The following is a 26108-nucleotide window of genomic DNA, read 5'->3' on the forward strand; positions in this document are numbered from 1 at the left end:
GTCTGACCTATCACCCTCCCCTTGACCTCTTTCCACCTATCACATTTCCGACGCCCCTCCCCCAAGTCCCTCCTCCCTACCTTTTACCTTAGCCTGCTGGACAAACTTTCCTCATTCCTGAAGAAGGGCTTATGCCCGAAACGTCGATTCTCCTGTTCCCTGGATGCTGCCTGACCTGCTGCGCTTTTCCAGCAATACATTTCCAGCTCTGATCTCCAGCATCTGCAGACCTCACTTTCTCCTCCTAATACTTACAACAAACCTCTGCAAATATGCATATCAATCATATTATTAAACATAATTTACCTTTTCTTCTTTTACTTCTTTATCTTTATAAATAAATTCTTTATCCTCTTTGTCTTTCATATCTTTTTTGATATCTTTTTCTTTTGTTTCTTTCTTTTCCTCCTTTTCTTTTTTGTCTTTTCTCATTTCTTTTGGCTCTTTTTTGATTTCTTTCTCTTCAACATCTTTCTTAGTTGCCATTTCTTGGTCTAACTTCTCTTCATTTTCTTTTTCTGACCTCAATTTCTTTTTTGCAGACTTTGTTCCTGCAGCATCATCCTACCAAGAAAGCAAACACAGTTAATCAAAAATGCTGCTGCCCGTATCCTACCCGACATCATGCCCCTATTACTTAACACCTCTGTACGTGGTATGCTAGAGTGACTTCTAGTCTCCAAAATGCCTCTTATTTTTATAGCCTTTCCCATCTCCATCAGCTCAGCATGAACAAGAAAAGGTTACAAATTGCAGATCTTGACTGAGTAATTGAGAGAAAGATTGAATAGATGGTAAGGATGCAGATTCTCTGATGACAATAAAACAGAATAACTTTGGTCTTGCTGATGTTTATACAGAAGGTTCAGATTTATCACTGTTGATGCTGAACAGGACAATGATGGATCGAACGGCATAAAGTCAAGTAAAAATTTCCAGTTTAAGTAAAAATAAATTATACAACAGAGCAATCCTTACCTTGATCTCTCCTTCTTCATCTGAACTTTTGCCTGAAGGTGATGGTGCTGATGAATCACTTTGAACCTCTTCTACTTTCACAATTTTTACATTTTTACTCCTTTTATTCCTTGGCTTCCTTTTTTTTGAATTAGCCTTTTTAAAATAAATCACAAAGCCAAATTTAATCACTCGAGTTAAAAAAAAAAAGCTCAATATAAGCAAATTTAATGAAGGGGTCAATACCGTTCCTTCACAATAATCAAATAAGCTCAATCCCTTTCTTTTCATCACGATGGTCCATGACTTTTGGAAATCACATTATAACCTTGTGAATCCTGTAACTAAATCACCTTGAATGCATTCTACAGCTGCTCACAAATAACAAATCACTCCACTGCTAACACATGAAGTTTATATCTTGAAGCTGGCAAAATCGATACTAAGGCACATAATTGTTTTGCAAATGAAGAAAGAACTGGAATTATTGCTATATTTCATAAATATTACCTGAAATGTGGTTTGGCATAAAAAAGGATGTCACTAGTGATTAGGCCATAACACATTGTATGAAACTAAATATTTATAGAGACAAAGGGTGAGAGGTTAAAACATTTCAGAACGTTTAAATGGAAATTAGAACAGGTTAAAATAAGTGACTGAATGTTCAGTTTAACAAGAGACAAGGAAAGGACATATCAAAATAGCTAAGTTGCTTGCATCATTAATTCTATTGCCAAACTGTGCTTTTACTTGGAGTGAAAGGTGCATGATTTAGGCTTTGTTAACTGTAATTCAGGATGAAACTATTATCAATGGTTCCATGAAATGGTGCCCTGATCACATTTATTGTGCTATGATGGATGTGAATCAGTCGCTTTTGCCAAATATGGTGGGAGAAATCCTGGATACCAAAGCTAAAGGGACAAAACAGAACTCTCCAAAAGAGTGCAAGCTACCATAGTACAGATTCACAAAAGAAAGGTTAAGAAATGAAACTGAAGAAAGAAGTCAGATTGAAACTAATGTCAGCCTGCATCCGAGCTGCTCTGGAGAGTTATGGCATTGAGATGTACAATCCATCCTCTGGTTAAGTATTGCTTTATTACTCAATTAAATATCTTAATTTGTTACACAAACAACTGTCTGCCAACTTTGTCTTCTTCAAGTAATTTGCGGAATGCTAGAGCAAAAGGCAGGCAATCAGATAAGGTGAAAGTGAGGACAGCAGACGCTGGAGATCAAAGTTGAGAAGTGTGGCGCTGTAAAAGCAGAGCGGATCAGGCAGCATCCGAGGAGCAGGAGAGTCAACGTCAGGAGAGGCTTATGCCCAAAACATCAACTCTCCTGCCCCTTAGATGCTACCTGACCTGCCCTGCTTTTCTAGTGCCACACTTTTTGAATCAGACAAGCTGACTTGCCAAACTGAGGTTGGCCGGTTGCTCCCATCTCCTCATCATGTATCAAAGGTCCAGTCAGTCAAAGCTTCCATTACAGGCAGAGAGGAGTCTGGGCTGAGATGTAAAATTTGCAGCCCAATGACATTATTGGCGTCACATTTTTGTTTTTACTGAAATTGAGGAGGAATAAGGGCTGCCTCCTGGTAGATGTAAAAATCTGGCAGGAGGCTGTTCTGTAGCCACTAAAAATTAGAAAGAATTCCTGGAGATTAGGAACAGTGCCTTTATGGCACCTTGACAGGAATACTTATGCCCCACGTCAATCCTTCTTTCCTTCTTCAGACTGAAATCTATGATACAACCAGGAGGATTAGAAACTGACTTAAAATCATATGTTCAACTCTCCAACAAATGAATCATGAAATAACAAATAGGACTTATAAAGTTGCTCTTTCATTGTCAAAATGTTGGAGTTCTCTAATTAATATCATTGCTGGATCACAAATTCTGAGGTAGCTCAAAGAGGCAGCTTACCAGCATTACCAATTCAGGCCAATTAGGGATGGACAATAAATGCAGTCTTGTTAATATCACTCATACCCCAAGAAAATAAAGACCTTCGTTAGAAATCACAACGTCAACGGCTTCCGAAATTATGTACAAATCATGCAAGTGGAAACAAAAATCACTTCAGTATATCATGTACCTCAGCAAGCCTTTGCGCCTCCTTTCTGGCCAGGTCTTTACTAAGTAATTTGATGAGGTAGTCAGCTCTGGTCTGCAATTGTTTGGCCTGAGGCTTCTTATCTGGGTCATCAGGTAAAATCTTAATAAAGACAATGTCTACAATTAGCAAAAGCAAAAGAACCTGAAACATGTTCCTAACCAAAAGTAGCCAGGGAACTAAGTAGAAAGTTTCTGCAACTGATAAAAATTGAGATATTTTTAACACACCTAGTTATCTCCAAACGAGCTTTCTAGTTTTAAATCAACTGAGCTTACTGCAAGATTTCGCTTTCTGTCAGCCATTTCACAAAAACAGTACAAAACCTCTTTACATTTAAAATGAGCAACAGAAGCAGCATTAATTTTCCAAGATGATGCATGTTTGTAGGAGACAGCCCACTAACATGTTCGAGGGCAATAGGGATGGGTAATATGGGCTAGACTAACCAGTGACATGCTCATCCCAAAAACAAAACTGATTTAAGCAGCTGTTTCAGCCAGAAATATATTTGTTTATTCTGTAGGGTGATATTAACAGCGATAAGTGAAACCACAGCAAAGAGTCATCAGCAGTGCAACTTGACTGGAAACTACAAATGCAAAATTTGGGAGAGGTGATGGCCCAGTGGTACTGTTGATCTAAAAACCCAGGTAATGTTCTGTCCACCTGGGTTTGAATCCTGCCATGGTAGATGGTGGAATTTGATTTCAATAAAAATCTAGAATTCAGAATAAATGACAAGCATGAAATCATCATTGTTATTTATTGAAAAACCCACCTGGTTCACCAATGTACTTTAGGGAAGGAAACGGTCACCCTTACTTGATCTGGCCAACATGCAACTCCAGACTGAAAGCAATACAATTGAGTTTTAACTGCCCTCTGGCCAATTAGGGATGGGCAACAAAATGCTGGATTTGCCAGTTGCACCCATATGCTGTGACTGAATTTAAAAAGTCAGCTTTCCACAAACTATCCTGGAACAAGTTTATTTAGTAGATGGAAACAGGTGTGCTCAAATAGATAGTCCAAAGATGTGCAAGTTAGGTGAATTGGCCAAGCTAAATTGTCCATAGTCTTCAGGAATGTGCAGGTTAGGTGCATCAGTGAGGGGAAATGTAGAATAATAAAACAGGGAAATGGGTCTGGATGGGATACTTTTTGGAGGGTCAATGTGGACTTGTTAAGCCAAATAGCCTGTTTCCACACTGCAGGGATTCTATGATGATTTTATAATAGATGTGTGATTTATTTTTTAAAGAGAGACATGCTGTCTCACACATAGTTAACCAAACTGATTAAAGTTTGACAGCTGGATTTTTTTTTAAAAAGCTGGACATTTTCAATGTTCAGATAATGCAATCTTTAGTGTTTCACAAAAACTAATAATTGTACCAGTACATTATATATCTGCATAAGTGGTTCTTTGGTTCATGCTCATATTATTGGGTCAATTTGGCTATCGTGCCTGAACAAAGATGTACCACCCCAAACCACTGTCAGCGAAAATGACAGCTTGATTTTTATAAAAGATTGTCATTGTGTTATCAGCTGTGGTGTCAATCTTGTCTTCATTTCATTTGTGGCAGTTTTATGGTGATGCACTTTTATGCTGGGACCTTTGACTCCCCCACTCCTCAAAGACAAAGCAGCAACTTGTATCATGTTTGGAGTAAAGTAACAACACATCAAAAAGAATTTTTTAATAACTGACACCACTCATTCCATGCATGCCCCATTAAAAGATTTGGCCATACACAGGCTTACAAAGGACATGAGGGCCCAGGCTAAGATATCTTGCACCTTCACTTTAGCGTCATAGTTGTACCACAGGATCAATGTTTAATAAACGTAAATTTAACTTCTGACAACCATTTTGGCTTGGTAACTATGAATAATTTTGACCTTTTGCATAATAATTTTGTTGCAAACTATTAACTGAAATGATAAATTTTTCACCTTGTGTGTTAAACTGAGATCAGGATCCATCTTAATCATTTCCCAGCTACCATAGCCATATTCATAGATGCCTATTAAAAGATTGGAGTCATCTTCCTTGTTCCAATCCACATCAAAGTGAGCTGCTTTAGTATGACATGGGATAGTGTACCTTTGGAAAGAAAAAAAATAAATACATGGAACTACAGTTCAACAACATAATTGTTTCTACTGTCTGGCACCACTCGCCATTATCTTTTGGTTAAATGATTACTGAGAGATGGGTAGGTTCTCTTTGAAAAAAGAGCAATAGGTGTTCGATCTACATTTTACTATTATTTTCAAAATAAGCAGAAACAACGCCTTATTGCGTATGGGACTCATGATCAGGGACATTAGAAAACTATACTACATTATATTAAGAAAATCCAAAATTGAGTTTAATTTTATTATTAATTCTTTTCCCCCATTTGTTCTCAGGATAGGGGCTGTTAACAGGCTGCAGGCAATGTCCATCTTTAGCCAGATAGTACACTTTGTCTTTAAACCAATGCAGCCTGTATGGTCAAGGTCATCCTCAAATGCTGTTACACTGTGAAATTGAGGATTGTGACAATGAAGGAATAGCAAATGATACAAGTCAGGGTGGACACAAAGATGGTAGCGCTCCTACATCATTGTATTTCTTCTCAGTAGCACAGATCATGGGAGACCCAATACTTGGAGGCTATATTTAATAGCTATCTCTTGGTCCTACAAACTTAGAAAGTAGAAGGAGTAGGCTACTCAGTCCCTTGGCATCCTCCACCATTCACTAAGATCGTGGGTTTATCTGATTATTCCATATTCCTATTTAACTCAGTAATGATTCACCTTCTTGCTTATTATAAATCTATCTACTCTGCTTTAACAAATATTCGAGGATTGATTCTCATCTGTGTCTTAAATGGTGACCCCTTATTTTTAAATGATGATTCCCCCAAAGTGCAACATTTTCCCACCATAGGGAGTGGACTTTCCTCATGCACACTGTTCAGGCCCCTTAGGATCTTAAATATGTCAAACAAGCTGCCTCTTAAGTTCTGAACTCCTGTGGATATGAGACTAACCTGTCCACTTTTTCCTCATTAGACAACTTGCCCGTCCCAGGTATTAATCTTGCAAATGTCCATGAATTGCCCCCACTGCAGTTATATCCTTCCATAAATAAGGGGACCAATACTCTGCACAGTACTCCAGGTGTGGTTTAGACAATGCCTTGTAAGACTGAAGCATAACCTGCTTATTTCAGCAAAATTTTCCTTCGCAACAAACATTAACATCCTATTAGCTTTCCTAATTACTTGCCAAACCTGCATAGTAATCTTGTGCAATTCATGTACTAGAACACCCAGCTCCCTTTACATCTCAGAGCTCTCACCATTCAATTTTGCATTTTTACACATTATACTGCATTTATTAGATCTCTGTGCCTTCATTTAACCAATCCACATTCCTTTCTGGCCTCAAGCCTCCTTCACAACTTATTTTACTATTTATTGCTGGATCATCAGCATATTTAGCAACCATATCTTCAGTCCCTTCATCCAAGCTATTGACATGAATTATAAAAAGTTGAACCCAGCAGTGATCCCTATGGCAAACCACTCATTACATTTTGCTAAATCAGAAAAAGATCCATTTATGCCTACTCTCTTGTTTGCTGTTAGCTTGCCAATCGTCCTCCAGGCCAATAAGTGACACCCTACACTATGAGATTTCCAAACAATCTGTGTCATGGAACCTTATGAAATGCCTTCTGGAAATCTAAGTACAGTAAATCCACTGGTTCCCTTTATCCACAGCACATGCTACTTCCTCAAAGGACTCCAATAAATTGGTTACACGTGATTTTCCTCTCACAAAGTTTGTTTACCTTGATTACCTCAAGCTCTTCAAAGTGTCGAATTGTTACAGCTTTCAACATCTTCCCTATCACAGACAGCTAATGGACTGTAGCTCCCTGCATTTCACCTTCCTCCTTTTTGAATAATTGTTAATCTAATTAAGCTTCAACCCTTTCACCCTCAGCAACAACCTTAAACCTTAGTGAAGTGTCACTCCATTGCAACTTTCATGTTCCTTGTTCAGAGAAAACAGCTATACTTGGTATACTAGCAAACTTCCTTATCCACTTAATGCTAACTTCTTCAGTTAAGGGCTCTTCACAGGACATTTATTTAAACTGTTAAGACAGCTCATTTACTCAACGTGTGTTCCTTAAACCCATTCATTTAATAGCCTTGCTGCATATCTTCCACAGTGACACTTTTGTTTCTGGAGCTTTTTTCTGATTAACTTGAAAAACATCCAGGGCTTCCTTTCTGTAGCCCTTCTGGAGGCTGCTAACCTGCATCGCTGCTCTCATAAGCTTTTTTTCTCCAAAAGACCTGTGTATAAGTTTGAAAGAAACTTGCACACTTGCTAACCTTCTAGATGGCTCTCTTTCCAAAAATAACTTGTGTCTGAGATGCAAGCTATAAAAGGTACAGCTGGAATTATGAACGATTTTAATATGCATATAAATTAAGCCAATCAAATCAGTAACAATGTCATAGAGGAAGAATTCCTCAGGTAAGTGCAGGATGGCTTGCTGAATCAATACGTTGATGAACAAACTAGAGAACAGGCCATCATAGACTGGGTATTGTGTAAAGCGAAAGCAATAATTGGCAATCTAACTGTGATAGGCCCTCTTGGGGAAAAGTGACCATAGTACGATAGAGTTCTTCATTAAGATGGAGAGCGACCTAGTTGATTATAAGATTACAGTCCTGAATCTAAATCAAGGAAATGCTGACTGTATGAATTGATTGTTTATGATTAATTGCAGAATATAACTTAAGGGATGCATAAGAATAGGTGACAGAAAACATTTAAACAGTGAATGAAGAAACTGCAAGAATTTTCATTCTATGTGGTACAAAACAAACAGGAAAGGTGGCCTGACCATAGCTAACAAGGGAAATTAAAGATGGTATTAGATCCAAGGAAGGGTGTACAAAATGGACAAAAAAATATCACATACCCACAGATTCAAAGCAGCTTAGATTTCAGCAGAAGAGAACGAAAGAACTGATTAAGAGGAAAACAAAAAGAGTACGAGAGTAATCTTGAGGGAAACATACAAACGGGTTGTAAAAGCTTCTAAGGTGTGTGCAGATCGAAAGATGTTTTGTGAAAATGCATGCTTCCTACAGCCAGAAGCAGGGAAAGAATAGAGATGGCAGGCCAATGCTCTCAATGATCTGTGCTTTGATCTGCACAAGGTCGGATACAAATAACATCACAAAAACATTGGGGAATACAGATTCTCATCAGAGGGAGGAACTAGAGGCCATCAGTATAAGTAGGGAAATGTTGCTGAGGAAACTGATGGGATAAAAGGCTGATAGATGCCGTGATCCAATGATTTACATCCCAGAGTACTTAAGGAAGGGGCCCCTAGAAACAGTGGATACATCGGTGATCGTATTTCAAAACTCTAGATTCTGGAACCATTCCTATAGATTAGAGAGTAGCTAATATAACTGCATTATATAAAAAAGGCAGAGATAAAAAGGAAACTATAGACAGGTTAGACGGATATCGTTAGTGGGGAAAATCCTAGTGTCCAATATAAAAGATTTATTAGTTGAGCACTTGGAAAACATTGACAGGAGCATTCAGAGTCAGCATAGATTTGTGAAAGGGAAACCATGCTCAACTAATCTACTGGAATTTTTCGAGGACCAATAGAATTGATAGGGGGAACATATTAGAGGTTAGCATTTAAAACTAAAGAAACAGGCCCTTTGGTCCAACAAGTCCACACCGGCCCACCGAAGCGCAACCCATCCAGACCCATTCTTCTACATTTACCCCTTCACCTAACACTACGGGCAATTTAGCTTGGCCAATTCACCTAACCTGCACATTTTTGGACTGTGGGAGGAAACCAGAGCACCTGGAGAAAACCCACACAGACACGGGGAGAATGTGCAAACTCCACACAGTCAGTCGCCTGAGGCGGGAATTGAACCCGGGTCTCTGGCATTGTGAGGCAGCAGTGCTTAACCACTGTGCCACCATGCCGCCCATTGATAGGGAGAACATATTAGAGGTTAGCATTTAAAACTAAAGAATATGCGATTCAAGGTAATTGGGTGTCATGAGGGAACTAAATGTAATATCTCCAAGCTTTGGTTGACACAAACCTGGGTGGGGAAGGTGAGCTGTGAGGAGGATGCAGAGATGCTTCAGTGCAATTTGGATAAGTTGACAGAATGGACAACTAAATGACAGATAAAATGTGGATAAATATGACGTTATCCACTCTGCTAGCAAAAACAGGAAGGCAGATTATTACCCGAATGACAATAGTTTGGGGAGGGGCAGGTGCAGCGAGACCTGGGTGTTCAGGTGCACAGGTCGATGAAGGTTAGTATGCAGGTGCAGCAGACAGTGAAGAAAGCAAATGGTATGTCACAGTGAAAAGGTTCAAGTACAAGAGCAGGAATGTCCAGGCAAGACTACAACTAGAGAACCTCCACACTTGATGAAGGATCTTCTGGCCATGGAGGGAGCACAAGAAAGGTTTACTAGAATGAAACAAATCACCCTTAAAGTTTATCAAGGATCTGCCCACTTTAAAACTAGCTTCCAAATAACATATCATGAAGACTTATCACATTAATTTTTTCAGATAACCAGAGAAGGAGAGTCCTACTGATGGAATTTTGTTTCTTGGAATGTATCTATTTTATGAATTCTGAAACATCATCTAGGATGTCTGCACAAGGATTGCTACTAGCTTAACCCTTAAACTAATCCGCAAGTCCACATTAGATACTCCTGCATTCATGCCTTTGAAGTCACCATTATTTAAATTTAACATACTAACTGTGGATCAACTCTTCCCTCACTCAAACTGAATGCAAGATTCAATCAATCAATTCAATCAGTGAACTTACACCAATAGGACTGCTTGAACTCAGTTCAGCTTAAAACATATAAACGTATCATGTAAGAGACAATTTTTTAATGAAGTCCAATTAACTTAAGGTATTACTAATTAAATAGGAGAAAGTGAGGTCTGCAGATGCTGGAGATCAGAGATGGAAATGTGTTGCTGGAAAAGCGCAGCAGGTCAGGCAGCATCTAGGGAACAGGAGAATCGACGTTTCGGGCATTAGCCCTTCTTCAGGAATCCATTCCTGAAGAAGGGCTAATGCCCGAAACGTCGATTCTCCTGTTCCCTAGATGCTGCCTGACCTGCTGCGCTTTTCCAGCAACACATTTCCATTACTAATTAAATAGCACAGTTGAGCAGATCACTGAATATCACATGGAATTTTCTTTCTGTAAAATGTAATTTCTGAGATACATAACTATTGCTTCAGAATGTGAAACACTGAGTGACAGCAGTAATAATAATTCAGCATAGTATTTAATTAATACAAAAACTTACTTCTTCCTGTCCTCTGGATCTGGTGGAATGGATTTGTGCAAAGGTGCCAGTTCCTCTTCATGAGCAATGACGAGCTTAGCGTTCACCTGAACACCCGAGATTCGGAATGTTGGCCCCTTTACTTTCCCACGCCTTGCAGCTGTTTCAAATACAATATTCAGATACTTTCATTACTGATATAGAACACATTTCAAAAACTCTTTTTCAAGACCAAACATCATATTCGGATTCAGTTATATTAAAGGAACTGATTTTCAAGTTGTGACCAAAAAGATAGATGAGAGCAGAGCAGTAGATGTTGCCTACATGTAAGGTCTTTGACAAGGTTCAGCATAGTAGACTGGCTAGAGAAGTTAGATCATATGGGATTCAGACAGAGCTTAGCAAGTTCAAAGCTGGCTTGAAAGTAGGAGAGGGGGTGCCGGTGGAGGGTTGTTTTTCGGACTGGAGGCCTGTGACCAGCAGTGTTCCACAAGGATCAGTGCAGAGTCCAGTGTTGTTTGTCCCTTATATAAATAATTTGGATGAAAATTTAGCATAGTTAGTAAGTTCTGTGGATGACACCAAAATTGGTGGTATAGTATACTGATAGAAGGGTTATCTAAGATTACAAAGGGAATTTGATCAATTGGGCCAATGGGCTGAGGAGTGGCAGATGGAGTTTAAGTTGCATAAATGCAAGGTATTGCATTTTCCCAAGACGAACAAAGCCAGGACTTTTATAGTTGATGGTAGGGCCCTGGGTAGATCGCTGTCAAACAGAGACACCTAGAGGTTCAAGTACTTAGTTCCTTGGAAGTTGCATCACAGGTAGACAGGTGATTAAGGCAGCGTTTAGCACGCTTGCCTTCACTGCTCAGACCATTGAGGATGGGAGCTGGGACGATGTGTTGCGGTTGTATAGGACACTGGTGAGACCATCTTTGGAGTTCTTTACTGTGTACAGTTCTGGTAGCCTTGCTGTATGAAGGAAATTAGTAAATTGGAGAAGATTCAGAAAAGATTTGCAAGAATGCTGCCAGGACTGGATGATTTGAGTTACAGGGAGTGGCTGGATAGACCGGGACTTACTTCACTGGAGTGCAGTAGGTTGAGGGGTGACCTTACAGAGGTTTATAAAATCATGAGACATAAATAAGATGAATCGCAAAAGGTCTTCTTCCTATGGTGGGGGAGTTCAAAACTAGGGGGCATATTTTTAAGGTAAGAGAAAAGTTTAAAAGGAACCGGAGGGTAGCCTTTTCACACGGTGGGTGGTTCGTTTGTACAATGAACTGCCAGAAGAAGTGGTAGATGCTGTAACAGTTACAACATTTAGAAGACATTTGGACAAGTACATGAATAGGAAAGGTTTAGAGGGATATAGGCCAAATGCATGCAGGGATTTGGTCAGATAGGATGAGCTGGACAAAAGGGGTTGTTTCCGTGCTGTATGACTCCATGACTGACCTTTTGCATGCTTGAAGAGCAGGAGATCAGCAATAATACCAGAAAGCTTGACTAACAGTATAACAATACACATTCAATCCAGAAAATAACATTAAGAATCAGGTTCCATAAGTAACAAACATTTTAATTTTTGCCTTAGTTACTCTTGACCAATTCTTGGCCGGGCTATCTCATGGATACGGGTGAGGTGAATAGAAACTAAATATGTCTTGTCTTTGCTTTAAGTTAGGAAAGAAACCGAAGCGAAATGGTAATTGCAGGGGTAAATAGCCTGCTATCGTTTTCTGCCTTATTCTTGGGATGTGAGACTTGCTACTATTTCTTGCTCATCCCTGGTTGTTTCGAAAGGTGGTGGACAGCTGTCATTTCAAGACGTCAACTTCTTAATTTAAATTGTACTTCACACCAAAAGGTCAGACCAGTGAACATACTCAAGAAGTTTAAACTAAATTCGCTCAGCTACTAGAAAATACAGCATTTCCAGTTGCCACTTTTTGATAAAAATAATCTCCCAAGAACTTGTGTGGTAAGTTTTCAAAACAAGGAAAATTTGAACACAAAATACAATCACTCAATGTTTGGTGAAAATTGGAAGCTGAAAGTACTATTTGGCCTTCAACGTTTATGAAATCAATATGATAAACATATATTTTAAGTGGAATGCATTAAAAAAAAGGCAGAACATAGAGCTCTATATATGCATCACAAGGAAGAGCCTGCAAAACAGGCTGTTTACCACTGAAGGTTTTCCCTACAATACTTGTGTTTATCTTCTCCCTGGGCAGTTCTACTACAAGATTAGGAAGAAAGGCATCCATTTTATAGTTGGAAATGTGTTGCTGGAAAAGCGCAGCAGGTCAGGCACCATCCAGGGAACAGGAGAATCGACGTTTCGGACATAAGCCCTTCTTCAGGTCTCACATCCCAAGAATAAGGCAGAAAACGATAGCAGGCTATTTACCCCGGCAATTACCATTTCACTTCGGGTTCTTTCCTAACTTAAGCAAAGACAAGAGATATTTAGTTTCTATTCACCTCACCCGTATCCATGAGATAGCCCGGCCAAGAATTGGTCAAGAGTAACTAAGGCAAAAATTAAAATGTTTGTTACTTATGGAACCTGATTCTTAATGTTATTTTCTGGATTGAATGTGTATTGTTATACTGTTGCGCTTTTCCAGCAACACATTTCCAGCTCTGATCTCCAGCATCTGCAGACCTCACTTTCTCCTCATCCATTTTATAGTACCTTTCATAAAATTAGGATGGCCCGAAAGGTGTTCCACTGGTTTTAAGTGTAGCCATTGTTGCAATGCAGGAAATTTGGCAGTCAATTTATCAAAAACAGCAATATTATGACGACCAGTTGGTCTGTTTTAGTGGTACCAGTTCATAGATGAATACTGGCCCACTCACAGGGATTGACTACCTTGATCTTCTTCAAAATGGGGAGAATTTAATGTCAACCTGAGCTGAAGTGGGTAGGGCTTCAATTTTGATGTCTAAGACATATGCCCACAGCCTTCTGGGAGGTGAGAGGGCTACTCATTGACCTATAATATTTATAATTTGTTCAAGTTTAGTTAATCCTTCTACTCACATTGATAATTCTGAAATGAATTGTGAACTATAAAGGATACCTGTTTTCTCCTGGCCTGTGGACTCTCGCAGAGCTTTGATACAGCCATTGTGCACCATCTCTCCTAACCGCCTGAGATCAACCTCTGACTTATCTACCAGTTCAGCATCGCGTGCAATTGCTTCTAACCTGAAATGAAAGATCCATTAGGTTACAATGCATAGTTCTATTTATAGTTTTGTAACTGATATAAGTAATGGAAAAAACCAAATTCAGGATAAGTTGTTCCACTTGTACACAAACTGCATTTGCATACCTTTCCAGAGGTCCGCCAAACTTCTTGTAGCTCTTGATAAATCTAATAAACACAAAATAGCATTGACACATTCAGCCAGATCATATACAACTTCAAATGGGCACAATCACGTATTTCTCACTATTTTCAGATATGATTAACTGTGTACCTTCAACCCAAATCACTAATTTCAAACTCAAGTCAACTGAAATTTAATTTTTATTTGGCCAAAAAACACTGAAGATTAGAATGTATGCATTAAAGTAAAGGGAATGTTAGCCAAAACATGGCTCACAGGGGAAATTAGACAGAGTATTAGATCCATATACAAGGCATAGAAATTGGCCAAAAAGAAACAATATACCTGAGGAGTAGGAACAGTCTAGAATTCCGCAAAGCAGGACAAAGGGATTGATTAAAAAAGAGAAAATAGAGTATGAGAGTAAGCCTTCAGAGAAAATTAAAACTGACAGTAAAAATTTTTATAAACATGTGAAGGGAAAATATTGAAGACAAGGAGGATTTATCACGGGTAAGAAAAATTGGCTGACCAATCAACAATGTATTTTAGCTCTACCTTGATAAATTAGGACATAAATAACATACGAGAAATGTTGGGGAACACAGGGTTTAACGAGGTGGTAGTACTGAAAGAAATCAGTAATACGAGAAAAAATGACCCTAAAAATAGCAGATACATTGGTGGCCATCTTCTAAGATTTTATGGACTGTGGAACAGTTCCTACAAATTAGAGGGTAGCGAATGTAACCCCTCTACTTAAGAAAGTAGGCAGTGATAATTGACACCTACACACCAGTCACCCTGATGCTGAAATTGGGGAAAATACTAGAGTTCATTATAAAAGAATAATAACTAAGCATTTGGAAAACAGCAGCAGAGCAGACACAGTTAACATGGATTTACAAAAGGAAAAACGTGCTTCCTGAAATCACTCAGGGAATATATGGGAATTCATCAGGAATGTAACTAATACAATTGAAGAAGGGAAGCCAGTGAATGTGGTTTATTTGGAATTTCAGATGGATTTCTACAAAGTTCCATGTAAGGGATTAATGTCTAAAACTGAAACAGATGGCTGGCAGATAGGAAACCAAGAGTTGGAATAAATGGATCTTTATCCAAATGGTAGGCAGTGGATAGTGGGATGTTGCAAAAAAATCAGGGGTTGGATCGCAGCTATTCACAATGTGTGTTAATGATTTGGATGAGTGAATTAAATGCAATATCTCCAAATTTGAACATGCCACAAAGGGTATAAGAGGGTGTGAGGGTAAGTTGTGAGGGGAATGCAGAAATGCTTCAGTATTATTTGGACAAGCTAAATGGACAAATTAATGGCAGATGCAGTGTAATGTGGACAAACATAGTATCGAAATCAGGAAGGCAGATCATCTGAATGGCTATAAATTGAGAGAGGGGAATGCGAGAGAAGACCCAAATGCCCTAGCACATTAGCTGCCAAGGATAAGCATACAGTGAACAGGTGATCTAGAAGGAAAATGGTATGTTGTGCTTCAAATAAGGAGCAGGGATGCTTTGCTGCAATTATACAGGATCTTGGTGAGACCATACCTGAAATATTACGTGCAGTTTTGGTCTCCCTATCGGAGGGCAAATACTCTTGCTGTAGGGGAAGTGCAATGAAGGTTTACCAGACTTGATGTATGAGGAGAGGTTGAATCATTTGGGATTACATTTGCTGGAGTTCAGTAGAATAAGTGGGGATCTCATAAAAACCTGTAAAATTCTAAGAGCACTACATAGGGTAAATGGAGGAAGGATGCTCCCCATAGCAGGGAAGTCCAGACTCAGAAATCAGTCTGACGATGCAGGATAAACCATTTAGGACCAAGATGAGGAGAAATTTCTTCACCCAGAGCGGTGAACCTGTGAAAATTGTTAGCACAGAAAGCAGTTGAAGCCGAAACATTACACGATTTGGAGAAGGATAGAGAGAGTACATATTTCCACTAAACTTGAAACTAATATTTAACAAAATAAACTTTAAAGAGGAGATAAAAGCAATTAGTGTAATATAATGAAAGAGAATGAGTTCCATTAAATTAGTATCATTTAGAACATACCTTCGAATTTCAGCATCACTAAAACCTTTAATATTTTCACGGGGAATTGTTCGCGGTCTCCCACGTTTTTTCGGACGTTTCCCTTCAGAAACGGAGTCACTATCTGATTCTGAAGAACGCCTTCTTCTTCGCCTCCCTTCACTGCCATTAAAACTAATCTAAAGCACAAAGTGAAACACATGAGCAAAACACTAATCTGACATTCCATCTAGCCACAGGCAAAGCACTTTATTAGGAGCTGAATAAACTACAAACTATATTACTGAAATCAGTTAAGAATCTCAAACTACATTCTTCACCCACTCCAATTCCTCACCGATGGATCAGTAAGCTTCAGGAAGGAGAAATCACATCGAGAGTGAGACAGCCCGAGAACGTAGTTTGGGGGCAGCGTGGGAATTCAGTGCAGAGGGGTAGAGGTGCTTTTTGCTTTTTATTTTGGCCCATGGCTTGTAAGGGTTTTGTCCTGGGGAAATAGGATAAATTGCAGGCCAGGATCAGGGACTCAGCACAAAAGGGTGACATCACAGATAAACTCGAAGTTCACTGGTAGGTAATAGCATCTAATTTGACAATTATAGGTTGCTTTCAGATTCATGGTAAATAAGGGAAATACTTACAGGCTAGCAAGTCAAAGACCAGTACGAAATTTTTACAAATCAAAATAAGAACTAAGTTATTAAAATAGAGTTGCCAGGCAGGTAATGTATTATGCCGGTATGATGTGGGAACTGGTGGACCCCAGTGTTGTTCAACAGTGAAAAACTTAGTTGCTTGACCAACTCCGGCTCAGAATTGATGAGCTGGATCCTGAGTTTCGAATGTTATGACACATCAGGGAAGAGGAGAGTTACCTGTGTTTCAGAAGGCAAAGTTAAAAATCACACAACACCAGGTTACAGTCCAACAAGTTTATCTGGAAGCACTAGCTTTTGGAACGCAGCTCCTTCGTTAGGTCACGCTCCTTAAATAAACTACATCAAATTCAGGTGATCAGGGACAGGAGGATATGATGACAAGCGAGGCAGGTGGAGAGATCCAGGAGATAGTGCTGGAGAAGTCTCAACCCTTGAGCTTGTCTAACAGGTTGGAGATTCTTGCTCCTTGTGCGGGTGAAAGTGGAGACTGTAGTGAAGATGAGCAAACTAACCAAAGTACTGTGGTACAGGGAACCATTCAAGAGAAATGCAGTTGTAATCGGAAAGGACAGACATTGATCTCTGTGGCCAGGATCAAGAGTCCCCAAGGCTGTGTTGCCTGCCTACTGCCCAGGTTCAGGATCTCTCATCTAGGTTGCAGAGGAAATAGGTTCTACTGAGGGAATATGAGCCACTAGAGGCTATATTAAAAATCAGAGCCAAAAAGGTAATAATCTCTGGATTACAACCTAAACCATGAGCAAATTGGTACAGGATCAACAAGCTTAAAGTAGTAAACACATGGCTCAAAGATTGGTCTGGGAGAAATTCATTGGACCTTGGCAGCAGTACTGAGGAAGGAGGGAGCTGTTCCGAAGCGATGTGCTCCACTCGAGTCACACTGGGACAAGAGTCCTGGTGAATCTAATAACTAGGGTTTGACTGGGCTTTACACGAAATAGTGAGTGGGATAGAGGAGAAGGGGGAGGTGGGTTCAGCTGAGTAAAATTGGAAGCTAAAGATGGGGAGGGGGCTTAGGAAAGGTTATTAAAGTTTTCAGAACCAGTAACAGGACAGAGGTTATGGCAAGTTTCAGGAATCGAATATTAGACACAGCAGATGAAGAGACAACATTGAGAAGGAGGCAGTCAATACAGTACCAAGGGTGTTGCAATTAAATGCGTGCAGTATAAGACACAAGGTACATGAGCCTGTAGTGCAGACGGAAATTGGCAGGTATGCAATTGTAGGCATAAGAGACATTGATGCAAGGAGATGGGGCCCATTGAAAGGATAGGCAGGTGGTAGGGGTATGGGAGGGTGCAGGGTTGCCTTATTTGTAAGACACGAAATAAAATTAAGTTGATAGCAAGAAGTGATACCGAACCAGAAGGCAAAGAATCGGTGTGGGTAGAGTTGAGTAACAACAAAAGGGAAAAAAGACCCTGATGCGAGTTGTGTAAAGGCCTTCAAGCAGTAATCAGGATGTGGATAACAAAGTAAATCAGGAAATTCATTACAGTAAATGTAACCCCTCTATTTAAGAAAGTAGGCAGTGAAAATTGACAATTACACACCAGTCACCCTGATGCTGATATTGGGGAAAATACTAGATGTGGGTAACAAAGTAAATCAGGAAATAGAAAAGGCATGTAAGAAAAGCATTCATACAAAATTCATATGCAGGTGGACTGGGAAAACCAGGCTGGCAGCAAACTCAAGAAGAACAATTTATGAAATGTCCACAAGGTGTTTTTTGTTTAAACAGCAACTTGTGGTGCAGTCCATTAGGAAACAGGCAATTCTCGATTTGGTGTTGTGTAATGAGGCAGATTGGGATTTTGGATCTTAAGGTGACAAGATTTCGCACAGGATGCCACTAAATAAGAGCCCAAGGCGTTCGGGGCAAGGTATTAGCATACATAGAGGACTAGCTGAGGGAAAGAAGGCAAAGTGTGAAGATAAATGATGGCAACCAGAAACTAGTGGAGTTCCGGGGCGGGGTCGGTGTTGGGATCCTAACTATGCATGTTATACATTGACAATGTGGACAAAGGAACGGAGGGTGTTGTTGCTAAATTTGCATATGACACAAATATAGTGGAGGTGCAGATAATGATGAGGAAGTGAGGATGCTGCAGAAGAACTTAGACAGGCTAAAGATTGGACAAAGTCGCGGCAGACAGAATACAATTAGATTAGATTAGATTACAGTGTGGAAACAGGCCCTTCGGCCCAACAAGTCCACACCGACCCGCCGAAGCGAAACCCACCCATACCCCTACATTTACCCCTTACCTAAGACTACGGGCAATTTAGCATGGCCAATTCACCTGACCCTGCACATCTTTGGACTCTGGGAGGAAACCGGAGCACCCGGAGGAAACCCACGCAGACACGGGGAGAACGTGCAAACTCCACAGTCAGTCGCCTAAGGCGGGAATTGAACCCGGGTCTCTGGCGCTGTGAGGCAGCAGTGCTAACCACTGTGCCACCGTGCCGCCCACAACATGGGAAAGTGTGAGGTTATGCACTTTGGTAGGAGTATAGAGGCGTAGACTATTTTCCAAACAGGAAAAAGCTTCACAAGTCTGAAGCACAAAGGAACTGAAGACCCAATTCAGGATTCCCTCAATGTTAACATGCAGGTTCAGGTGGCAGTTAGGAAGGCAAATGTAATGTGAGCATTCATTTCAAGATGGCTCAAATACAAGAGCAGAGATGTATAAGGCTCTGGACAGACTGCATTTGGAATATTGAGCAGTTTTAGGCCCCGTATCTGAGAAAAGATGTGTTGGTGTTGGATAGGGTCCAGAGGAGGTTTACAAGAGTGATCCCTGGGATGAAGGGAGATCTCATCTCAAACTTACAGAATACTGAAAGGTTAGGATAGAGTGGACATGGAGAAGATGTTTCCAGGAGGGTAGGGCAGACTAGAACCAGGGTATACAGACTCAGGGTGAAGAGAAGACCCTTTTGAGCCGAGATGAGGAGGAATTTCTTCAGCCAAAATGTGGTTAATCTGTGGAACTCATTGACACAGAGTGCTGTGGAGGCCAAATCATTGGGTTTATTTAAGACACATCGATAGGTTCTTCATTAGTAAAGGGGATCTAGACCATAGAGGGAGAAGGCAGGAGAATGGGGTTGAGAAACATATCAGCCATGATCAAATTGTGGAATATACTTGATATGTCAAATGGCCAAATTTTGCTCTTATATCTTATGATTATGGTCTAATGATTCTGAAAACAGGCTACTATTCAACTTTTCATCTAAGTCAAATGGAACATTATGAAGAATTTGACATTGTCAATTGTTGCATTCCTAGCAGCAAGATCAGAGTGAAAGAAAATGCAAATTGTGGTACATCCTTCAGGTGAGATTGATCAGCCAGAAGTGATGGTCCACATGGGTGTGAATGTATAGGCAGGCAGAGGGATCCTAAAAGGAGAATTCGGAGAGTCTGTAAGAAAATTAAAAGGCTGGACCTCAAGACCAGTAATCTCACGATTATTTCCAGTGCCACATGCTAAGGAGTTTAAAAATGAGAGGACCAATCATTTGAATGCATGGCTGGAGAATGTGTGTTAGAGGAAGGAAGCCATACGTCTGAGGCACTGGGGCCAGTTCTGGATGAGTACAACCTAGATAAGGTGAAAAGGTTATACCTTAACCAGACTGGGACTGATAGCCCCGCAGCTAAATGTGCTAGTGCAGTCGGGGTTAGTTTAAACCAGCTTGCCAGGGAATGGCAGCCTGAGGGGTAACCCAAATGGGGGCCTGAGCTGGAAGCAGAAAAACTATGAGAGAGATTAGAAGAGAACAGACACAAAGCTGAGCATTGAGCATGTCTTGAATGCGGAATTATGCCAAAAAGATAAAGTTAAGGGCAGTCTACCTGATTGCACGCAGCATTCACCAGAAGGGAAATGATCAATAGATACAAAATAAAGATACATAGGTATGACCTAATTGCCATTACAGAAGTATGGCTGTACAGTGATCGGAACTAGGATTTGAACATTCAAGCACACTTAAAATTTAGGAATAACAAACAAAAATGAACAGGAAGTGAAATTATGCAGAAGTCATGATCAATAAATTATTCAAGGATTGATCTCTGAGCAGGAAGACAATGTTTGAAATCTGTTTGGATACAGGTAAGAAACACAAAGAGACAGAGACATTAGATGAAGTGATTAAGAGTCCTCCAAATGGCAGTGCAGTGTAGGGAAAGGTATAAGTCAGGAGGTGAGAGAAGCTTGTAGTATGTGAAACACAGTAATCATGTGGACCAAATATAATCTTTCCAAATTTGTAGATGATACAAAGCTGAGCAGTAATGTGTGTGGATGAATATGTAAAATATTTTCAGGAGGATCTGGACAGGCATAGTGATTGGGAAGAACTTGGCAGATGGAATGTAATGTGGAAAAAATTAAGATTATCCACTTTGATAGGAAGAACAGACATGCAGAGAATTTTTTTAAACAGTGAGTTTAAAGTGCAGAGGGACTTGGATGCCCTGATCAATAAATTGCTGAAGGTTAATTTGCACATACAGCAAACTATTAGGAAGGAAGATTAATGGCATGTTATATTTTGTTACAAGAGGCTGAGAGTTCAGGAGTAGTGAAGTTTTGCTTCAATTGTATAAAAGCTTGGTTAAACCGTATCTAGAGTATTATGTGAAATTATGGCTTCCTCAACTCAGGAAAGATACTATTGCCACAGAGGAAGTGCAATGAAGGTTCACTAGACTTGCTCCCAGGATGGCAGAACTGTTCTATGAAAAGACATTGGGCAAACTGGATCTATATTCTCTAAAGTTCAGAAGAATAAGAAGCGATGTCATTGAAAATTTAAAAACACTTAAAGGGATAGACATGGTAAATGGGGAGTCTAGAACCAGGGAGTACAATTGAAAAATAGAGGGATACCATTTAGAACTCAGGAGGAATTTTTGCCCCCCTTGTAAGGTGGTGAAACTTGAGAACTCTTTATCCCACAGGATTCCGGAAGCTCAATCTTTGACTATTTTTAAAGTCAATGTTGATAGACTTTTGATTAGAAATGGCATAAATGATTATGGGGATTGTGTAGTCAAAAGACATTTAAGTGTTGAACAGCCATAATCGTATTAAATGGCAGAGGTGGTTTGATAAACAGAATGCCTTATGCCTGTTTTTATGTTGTTACTTGTTACTGCAATACAAATTTTAGCCAGGGGATGGCACCAGTGCACTTTCATGGTACAGTTAAGTTTCATCTTGCAGTGTTTAAAGTAGTGAATGACCTTTCTGTCATAAACCAAAACAAAGTCCTAACACAGACCTGTACGAATACCCAATTTGATTCCATACTGGAGGATCAGAATGTCCTATATGCTGTCCTACTGTCTCTACCTCCGTCACTTCTCACAGAGTAGTCTCCTCAATATGTTGGAGATGAAATGCCGATTGTGTGATCCCACCTCTGTCCAGCCACCAATCATGACACCAACCTATCAATTCTTTGCTACTTTTAATTTTCCAGCCCTTTCCAACTGTTCCAGTCAAGCTCAAGGAAAAGTTTCAAATATACAATTATTGGTTACATCTTTCTGGCTTTAACTCTGAATCTAACAACTGCAGATCTTAAGAGGTGCTGATAATGTGCACCAGAATCACAAAGTGGAAGTCTCACAACTACTGCTGCCAGTTTCCCAGTCTTCCAGAGCTCTCTCCTCTTCCCCAGATTTCCCACACTTTGCCCTGAGCCCTGTACTTTAACACTTACCTGTTTGGCACAGTTACGCATTCGAGGAAGCAAGTAGATCTCTTCAAGTTCTTTCTGTCGTTCTTCCTCTTCCATCCTTCTCCGTTGTGTTTCTGGAATAATGTCATCCCAATCCTTGATATTACGCTGAGGCTCAAGGTCATCGTCCATTGTGGAAAAGTTTGCTACCTAATGGGCAAGAGGAGGAAGTTCCAGATGATTTTTACAGGATCACATGGAATAAATTTTGTTGGGCTTAATTTATAAACTGAAAACTAAACTAGAAAAAGAATGGTTAAAATTATGAATAAAATTCAGCAGTAAATCCTTTGCAATTAACGATCATTATATGTAACAAAAGGTATACTTGAAGCTCAAACCTCTTTCAGCATTGGCAAATGTACCACTAAACTGACATCTAATTCTTCTGTTGGTGACTATAGGGTGTAAGCAGAGCTGGGATCCAAGCTACCCACTCGCCTTTCGTGATATAAATAGGAGGTTTGAGTAGGTAGGTGGTTAAATCGCTTACACTACAAATAGACAATTTAAACTATTGCACATTGCTTTCTTGCTGTAACTTTTACAAATTATGAGCTAAGCTTTTGGATATAGCAGGCTGGTTGATTCAGGACACCAACAATTAGGCATGATTACCTAAAAAACAAGAAGCAACTTCACAAACACTTTAGGGAAGGAAATTTGCCACCTTTATCTGGTCTGGCCTGCAGGCATTTCCAGACTCTCAGATATGTAGCTGACTCAAAATTGCCTTCTGAAATGGAGAAGCAAGCTAATCAGGTCAAGGGCAATTAGGAATGGACAACAAATGACTGCACTGTCAGAGATACCCACGTCTCTTAAAAGACTAAAACAGAACACCACAGGCAATGTTTCCCGAATTCACGGCACTGCACTTCTGCATCCTCAAAAAATAAAACATTCAACTAACCCTCCATATCCTTTCAGATTACACATTTACTATTGTACTTGAAGAAACCAGATACTTAATTCTCATACGTGCAGTTATCCGGTGAACCCTATTGTTTCTAAATAGGTGGACAATATGAAGAGAAAGAAGATAATAAAAAGATAAGCAAGAATGAGATCAACTGGAGAGCACATTGAGAGCGCTTCTGACTGTGCCAAGGTCCTAAATGGCTGATTTTAAAGTTTGTGAATAGGTATCAGTTAATCATACATATAACATACTGCATTTAAAAAAAATCAATATTAAGAGCTCGCAATGTTTAGAATGACAGTAACAAATTAAACTAACCAGTTTACCCTAACGTGAACATACATTTTTACATGTGTGCTGTTAGGACAGCAATATCAATAGAACACAGGGGCAGGATCTCAAGGGTAGCGATTCAAAAACTGGACTATTTCTGTAAAGAACATCTTGACCATTTTTTTCCCCAGAAATAATTTTCGCTTAGTCTGCTGACAGACTCGTGTCATGGCAAGCTGTATTCTAGCATTGGGGCCTTTAATCTATGCAAGCTATTGCAATCATTAAAAAGGCTGACTGCCAAAGGCAGTGTATGTGTTAATGTTAAGAAAATTACAGCCTCCCAAACTAAAAACTGGCAAAATCCCGAAACCTTCTTCCACTCCTCACATAACGACATTTATGACAACTCTTCCTCATTTTTATTAAAGCTTTACTTCAAACGTAAGTAACATCTCACATACCCTTGGAATTTCAAGGCTCATTCTGAAACATACCAAAAATTTGAGTGCTTACAATCTTGGTCCCAGACCCAGAACTGTAGCTGCCCGAAGATTCAGATACTGTTTGACTTGGCCTTCAAACTAGAACAACTGCAATTCTTGCTTTACTTTCAGACTGGTGATACCATTAGTATTATTAACAAGTTAACAATAGCCTAGCAGCACAGGTTCTTGCTAAATCTCCGGGTATTGTATGCAGGTTAGCATATCCAAGTGAATGCAACACGAAGTAGTTTCTGATACCTTGAACTGGGATAGCAGCTCTTCTCCCACAGTGGTAGGCCCAGGTTCATTCTCACGAGTTTCAGCACGACAAAGGATTTCATCAATATCCATTTCCTACAAATACATTTTACCTTTTTAAATATAACTGTATTGTTAATAACGTATTCATCTGATTTCCAAAATTATTACAGTGAGCTTTTAAATCGTGTTAAAACATTTCAAACTCGTTTTCCTCTTGTGCCTTTACAGCAACATTAAGGAGCAAATGCTCGGCAAAAATAGCATAAAGATGTTTTAAACAAAAACAGAAACTACTGGAAAGGCTCAGAAATCTTGCAGCATCTGTAAAGAGAAATCAGAATTAATGTTTTGGGTTCAGTGACCCTTCCTCAGAAGGATGTTTTAAATTGGATTTGAAGTATTGGCAAGAAAGCAAGACTTTGTCTTGTAAAATCTAAAATAACTCATTTTTACTTAACTTCAATCTCCAAAAGCTGTTGCTTAGTTTGAAATGTACAGGCCTACAGTTTCTTCCATTTTGACATCACTTTTTGAGTTGTAGTCAGGTGGGACATTTTCCCTGGACTACTGCTCTCAGTGGTATGCATTGCATGTGGAGAAAGATAGGTAAGGAAGATGGAATGAATAAACAGATGCCACTCAGAGTTTGTGGAAGGTGAGTTGGGAGAGAGGGTACATAGGTCTGGGGTGCAGGAGAGGATGAGCTCTGTCTGTTGTGGAGGATGGTATTCCTGTAATACCAGTCAAGGAACTCACTATTGCTGTGGGCTGACACTCCAGCCGATTTACTTGCCAGATTTGTTGGTCTTACGCCTGTTACAAAAGCTCTTAAGTAAATCAATGTAAAAGCAATGATACATATAGCACACCCAATCCAATCCTCCAAGCTTTTGGCTATCTGACCCCCCTGTCAGGAGGATAAAGCCAGCAACTGGAACTTTAAATTTCACATAAGAACTGTGGAAGCGCACAGGTCAGGAGTTCAGCATCCTGCAGTGCATTAGCAAATTAAGTTGGAGTCAGAGAATCTGGGTCATAATGACTGCTTAACAGTGGCTCTGTAAGAGTGCAACATAGACATTCACAAGTAGGAAGAACCATAGAGAGGTTCCAGTTAAATTATCATTATTAGGGAAAAACCTAAGCCATGATATTTTGGAAGTCATCTTCAATGCTTAGGGATAACTGAAATGTTAGGAAACATAACCTTCTGATCTTAAGAAATCAGAGTCTACATTGATAAGATTAGTAACAAAACCTGAATAGATCAACTAAGATATTTGCAATACACTGAAATGAAAAATAGTAAACATATCAGACAGAAGGGAGGAGTATTTCCAGCAATTTGCTTAAAAACATTTAATTTCAGAAGTATTATGAGCAGATAAAAGGTCACTCCTTGTTGTTTAGTTACCTGTGGTTCTTCTTCCTCTCCTTCTGGTTCTTTAAAAAGTTCCTCAGCTCCAAACTTCAGGATAGCTGCCAGCTCTTCTTTATTAAAAGGTGTAGAACTGAAATTAGAAGCGATAAACCAAATAATATTGGGAATTCTTGACCAAATCCTACAAAAAGCACTCTCGATAGATTTAGAAATGAACTGAAATTCTGGTGCACAGTCTACAACACTACCTTCCACAGCTGAGTCCCATTCAGACAAGAATCCTTCTCAGTTTTCTGCTGAATTTATAAAGATGAAAGCGGATTCAAATTTCTGATTAGCCATTTACAGTGGAGATTTTCTTATTGTATTTGTACTTTGGACATGGGAATTATTGACAAGACCAGCAT

The 26108-nt window shown here is 39.6% G+C and overlaps 1 protein-coding gene across 2 annotated transcripts in view; it reads right to left on the bottom strand.

Annotated features, from left to right (window-relative positions):
- chd1 (chromodomain helicase DNA binding protein 1) overlaps nt 1-26108 on the bottom strand; it is a 193716-nt gene that overhangs the window by 19037 nt on the left and 148571 nt on the right. For both annotated transcript variants that reach the window (XM_043709925.1, XM_043709918.1), the window contains exons 21-31: nt 25735-25831; nt 24318-24413; nt 22359-22526; nt 15940-16097; nt 13855-13896; nt 13600-13727; nt 10511-10649; nt 5044-5194; nt 3064-3183; nt 979-1113; nt 307-564 (exon numbers count right to left, since the gene is read on the bottom strand). In XM_043709925.1, coding sequence (XP_043565860.1) covers nt 307-564; nt 979-1113; nt 3064-3183; nt 5044-5194; nt 10511-10649; nt 13600-13727; nt 13855-13896; nt 15940-16097; nt 22359-22526; nt 24318-24413; nt 25735-25831 — 1492 coding nt within the window. The remainder of the gene's footprint in view (nt 1-306; nt 565-978; nt 1114-3063; nt 3184-5043; nt 5195-10510; nt 10650-13599; nt 13728-13854; nt 13897-15939; nt 16098-22358; nt 22527-24317; nt 24414-25734; nt 25832-26108) is intronic.

This window comes from Chiloscyllium plagiosum, chromosome 2 (assembly GCF_004010195.1).
Source record: "Chiloscyllium plagiosum isolate BGI_BamShark_2017 chromosome 2, ASM401019v2, whole genome shotgun sequence".
NCBI lineage: Eukaryota > Metazoa > Chordata > Chondrichthyes > Orectolobiformes > Hemiscylliidae > Chiloscyllium > Chiloscyllium plagiosum.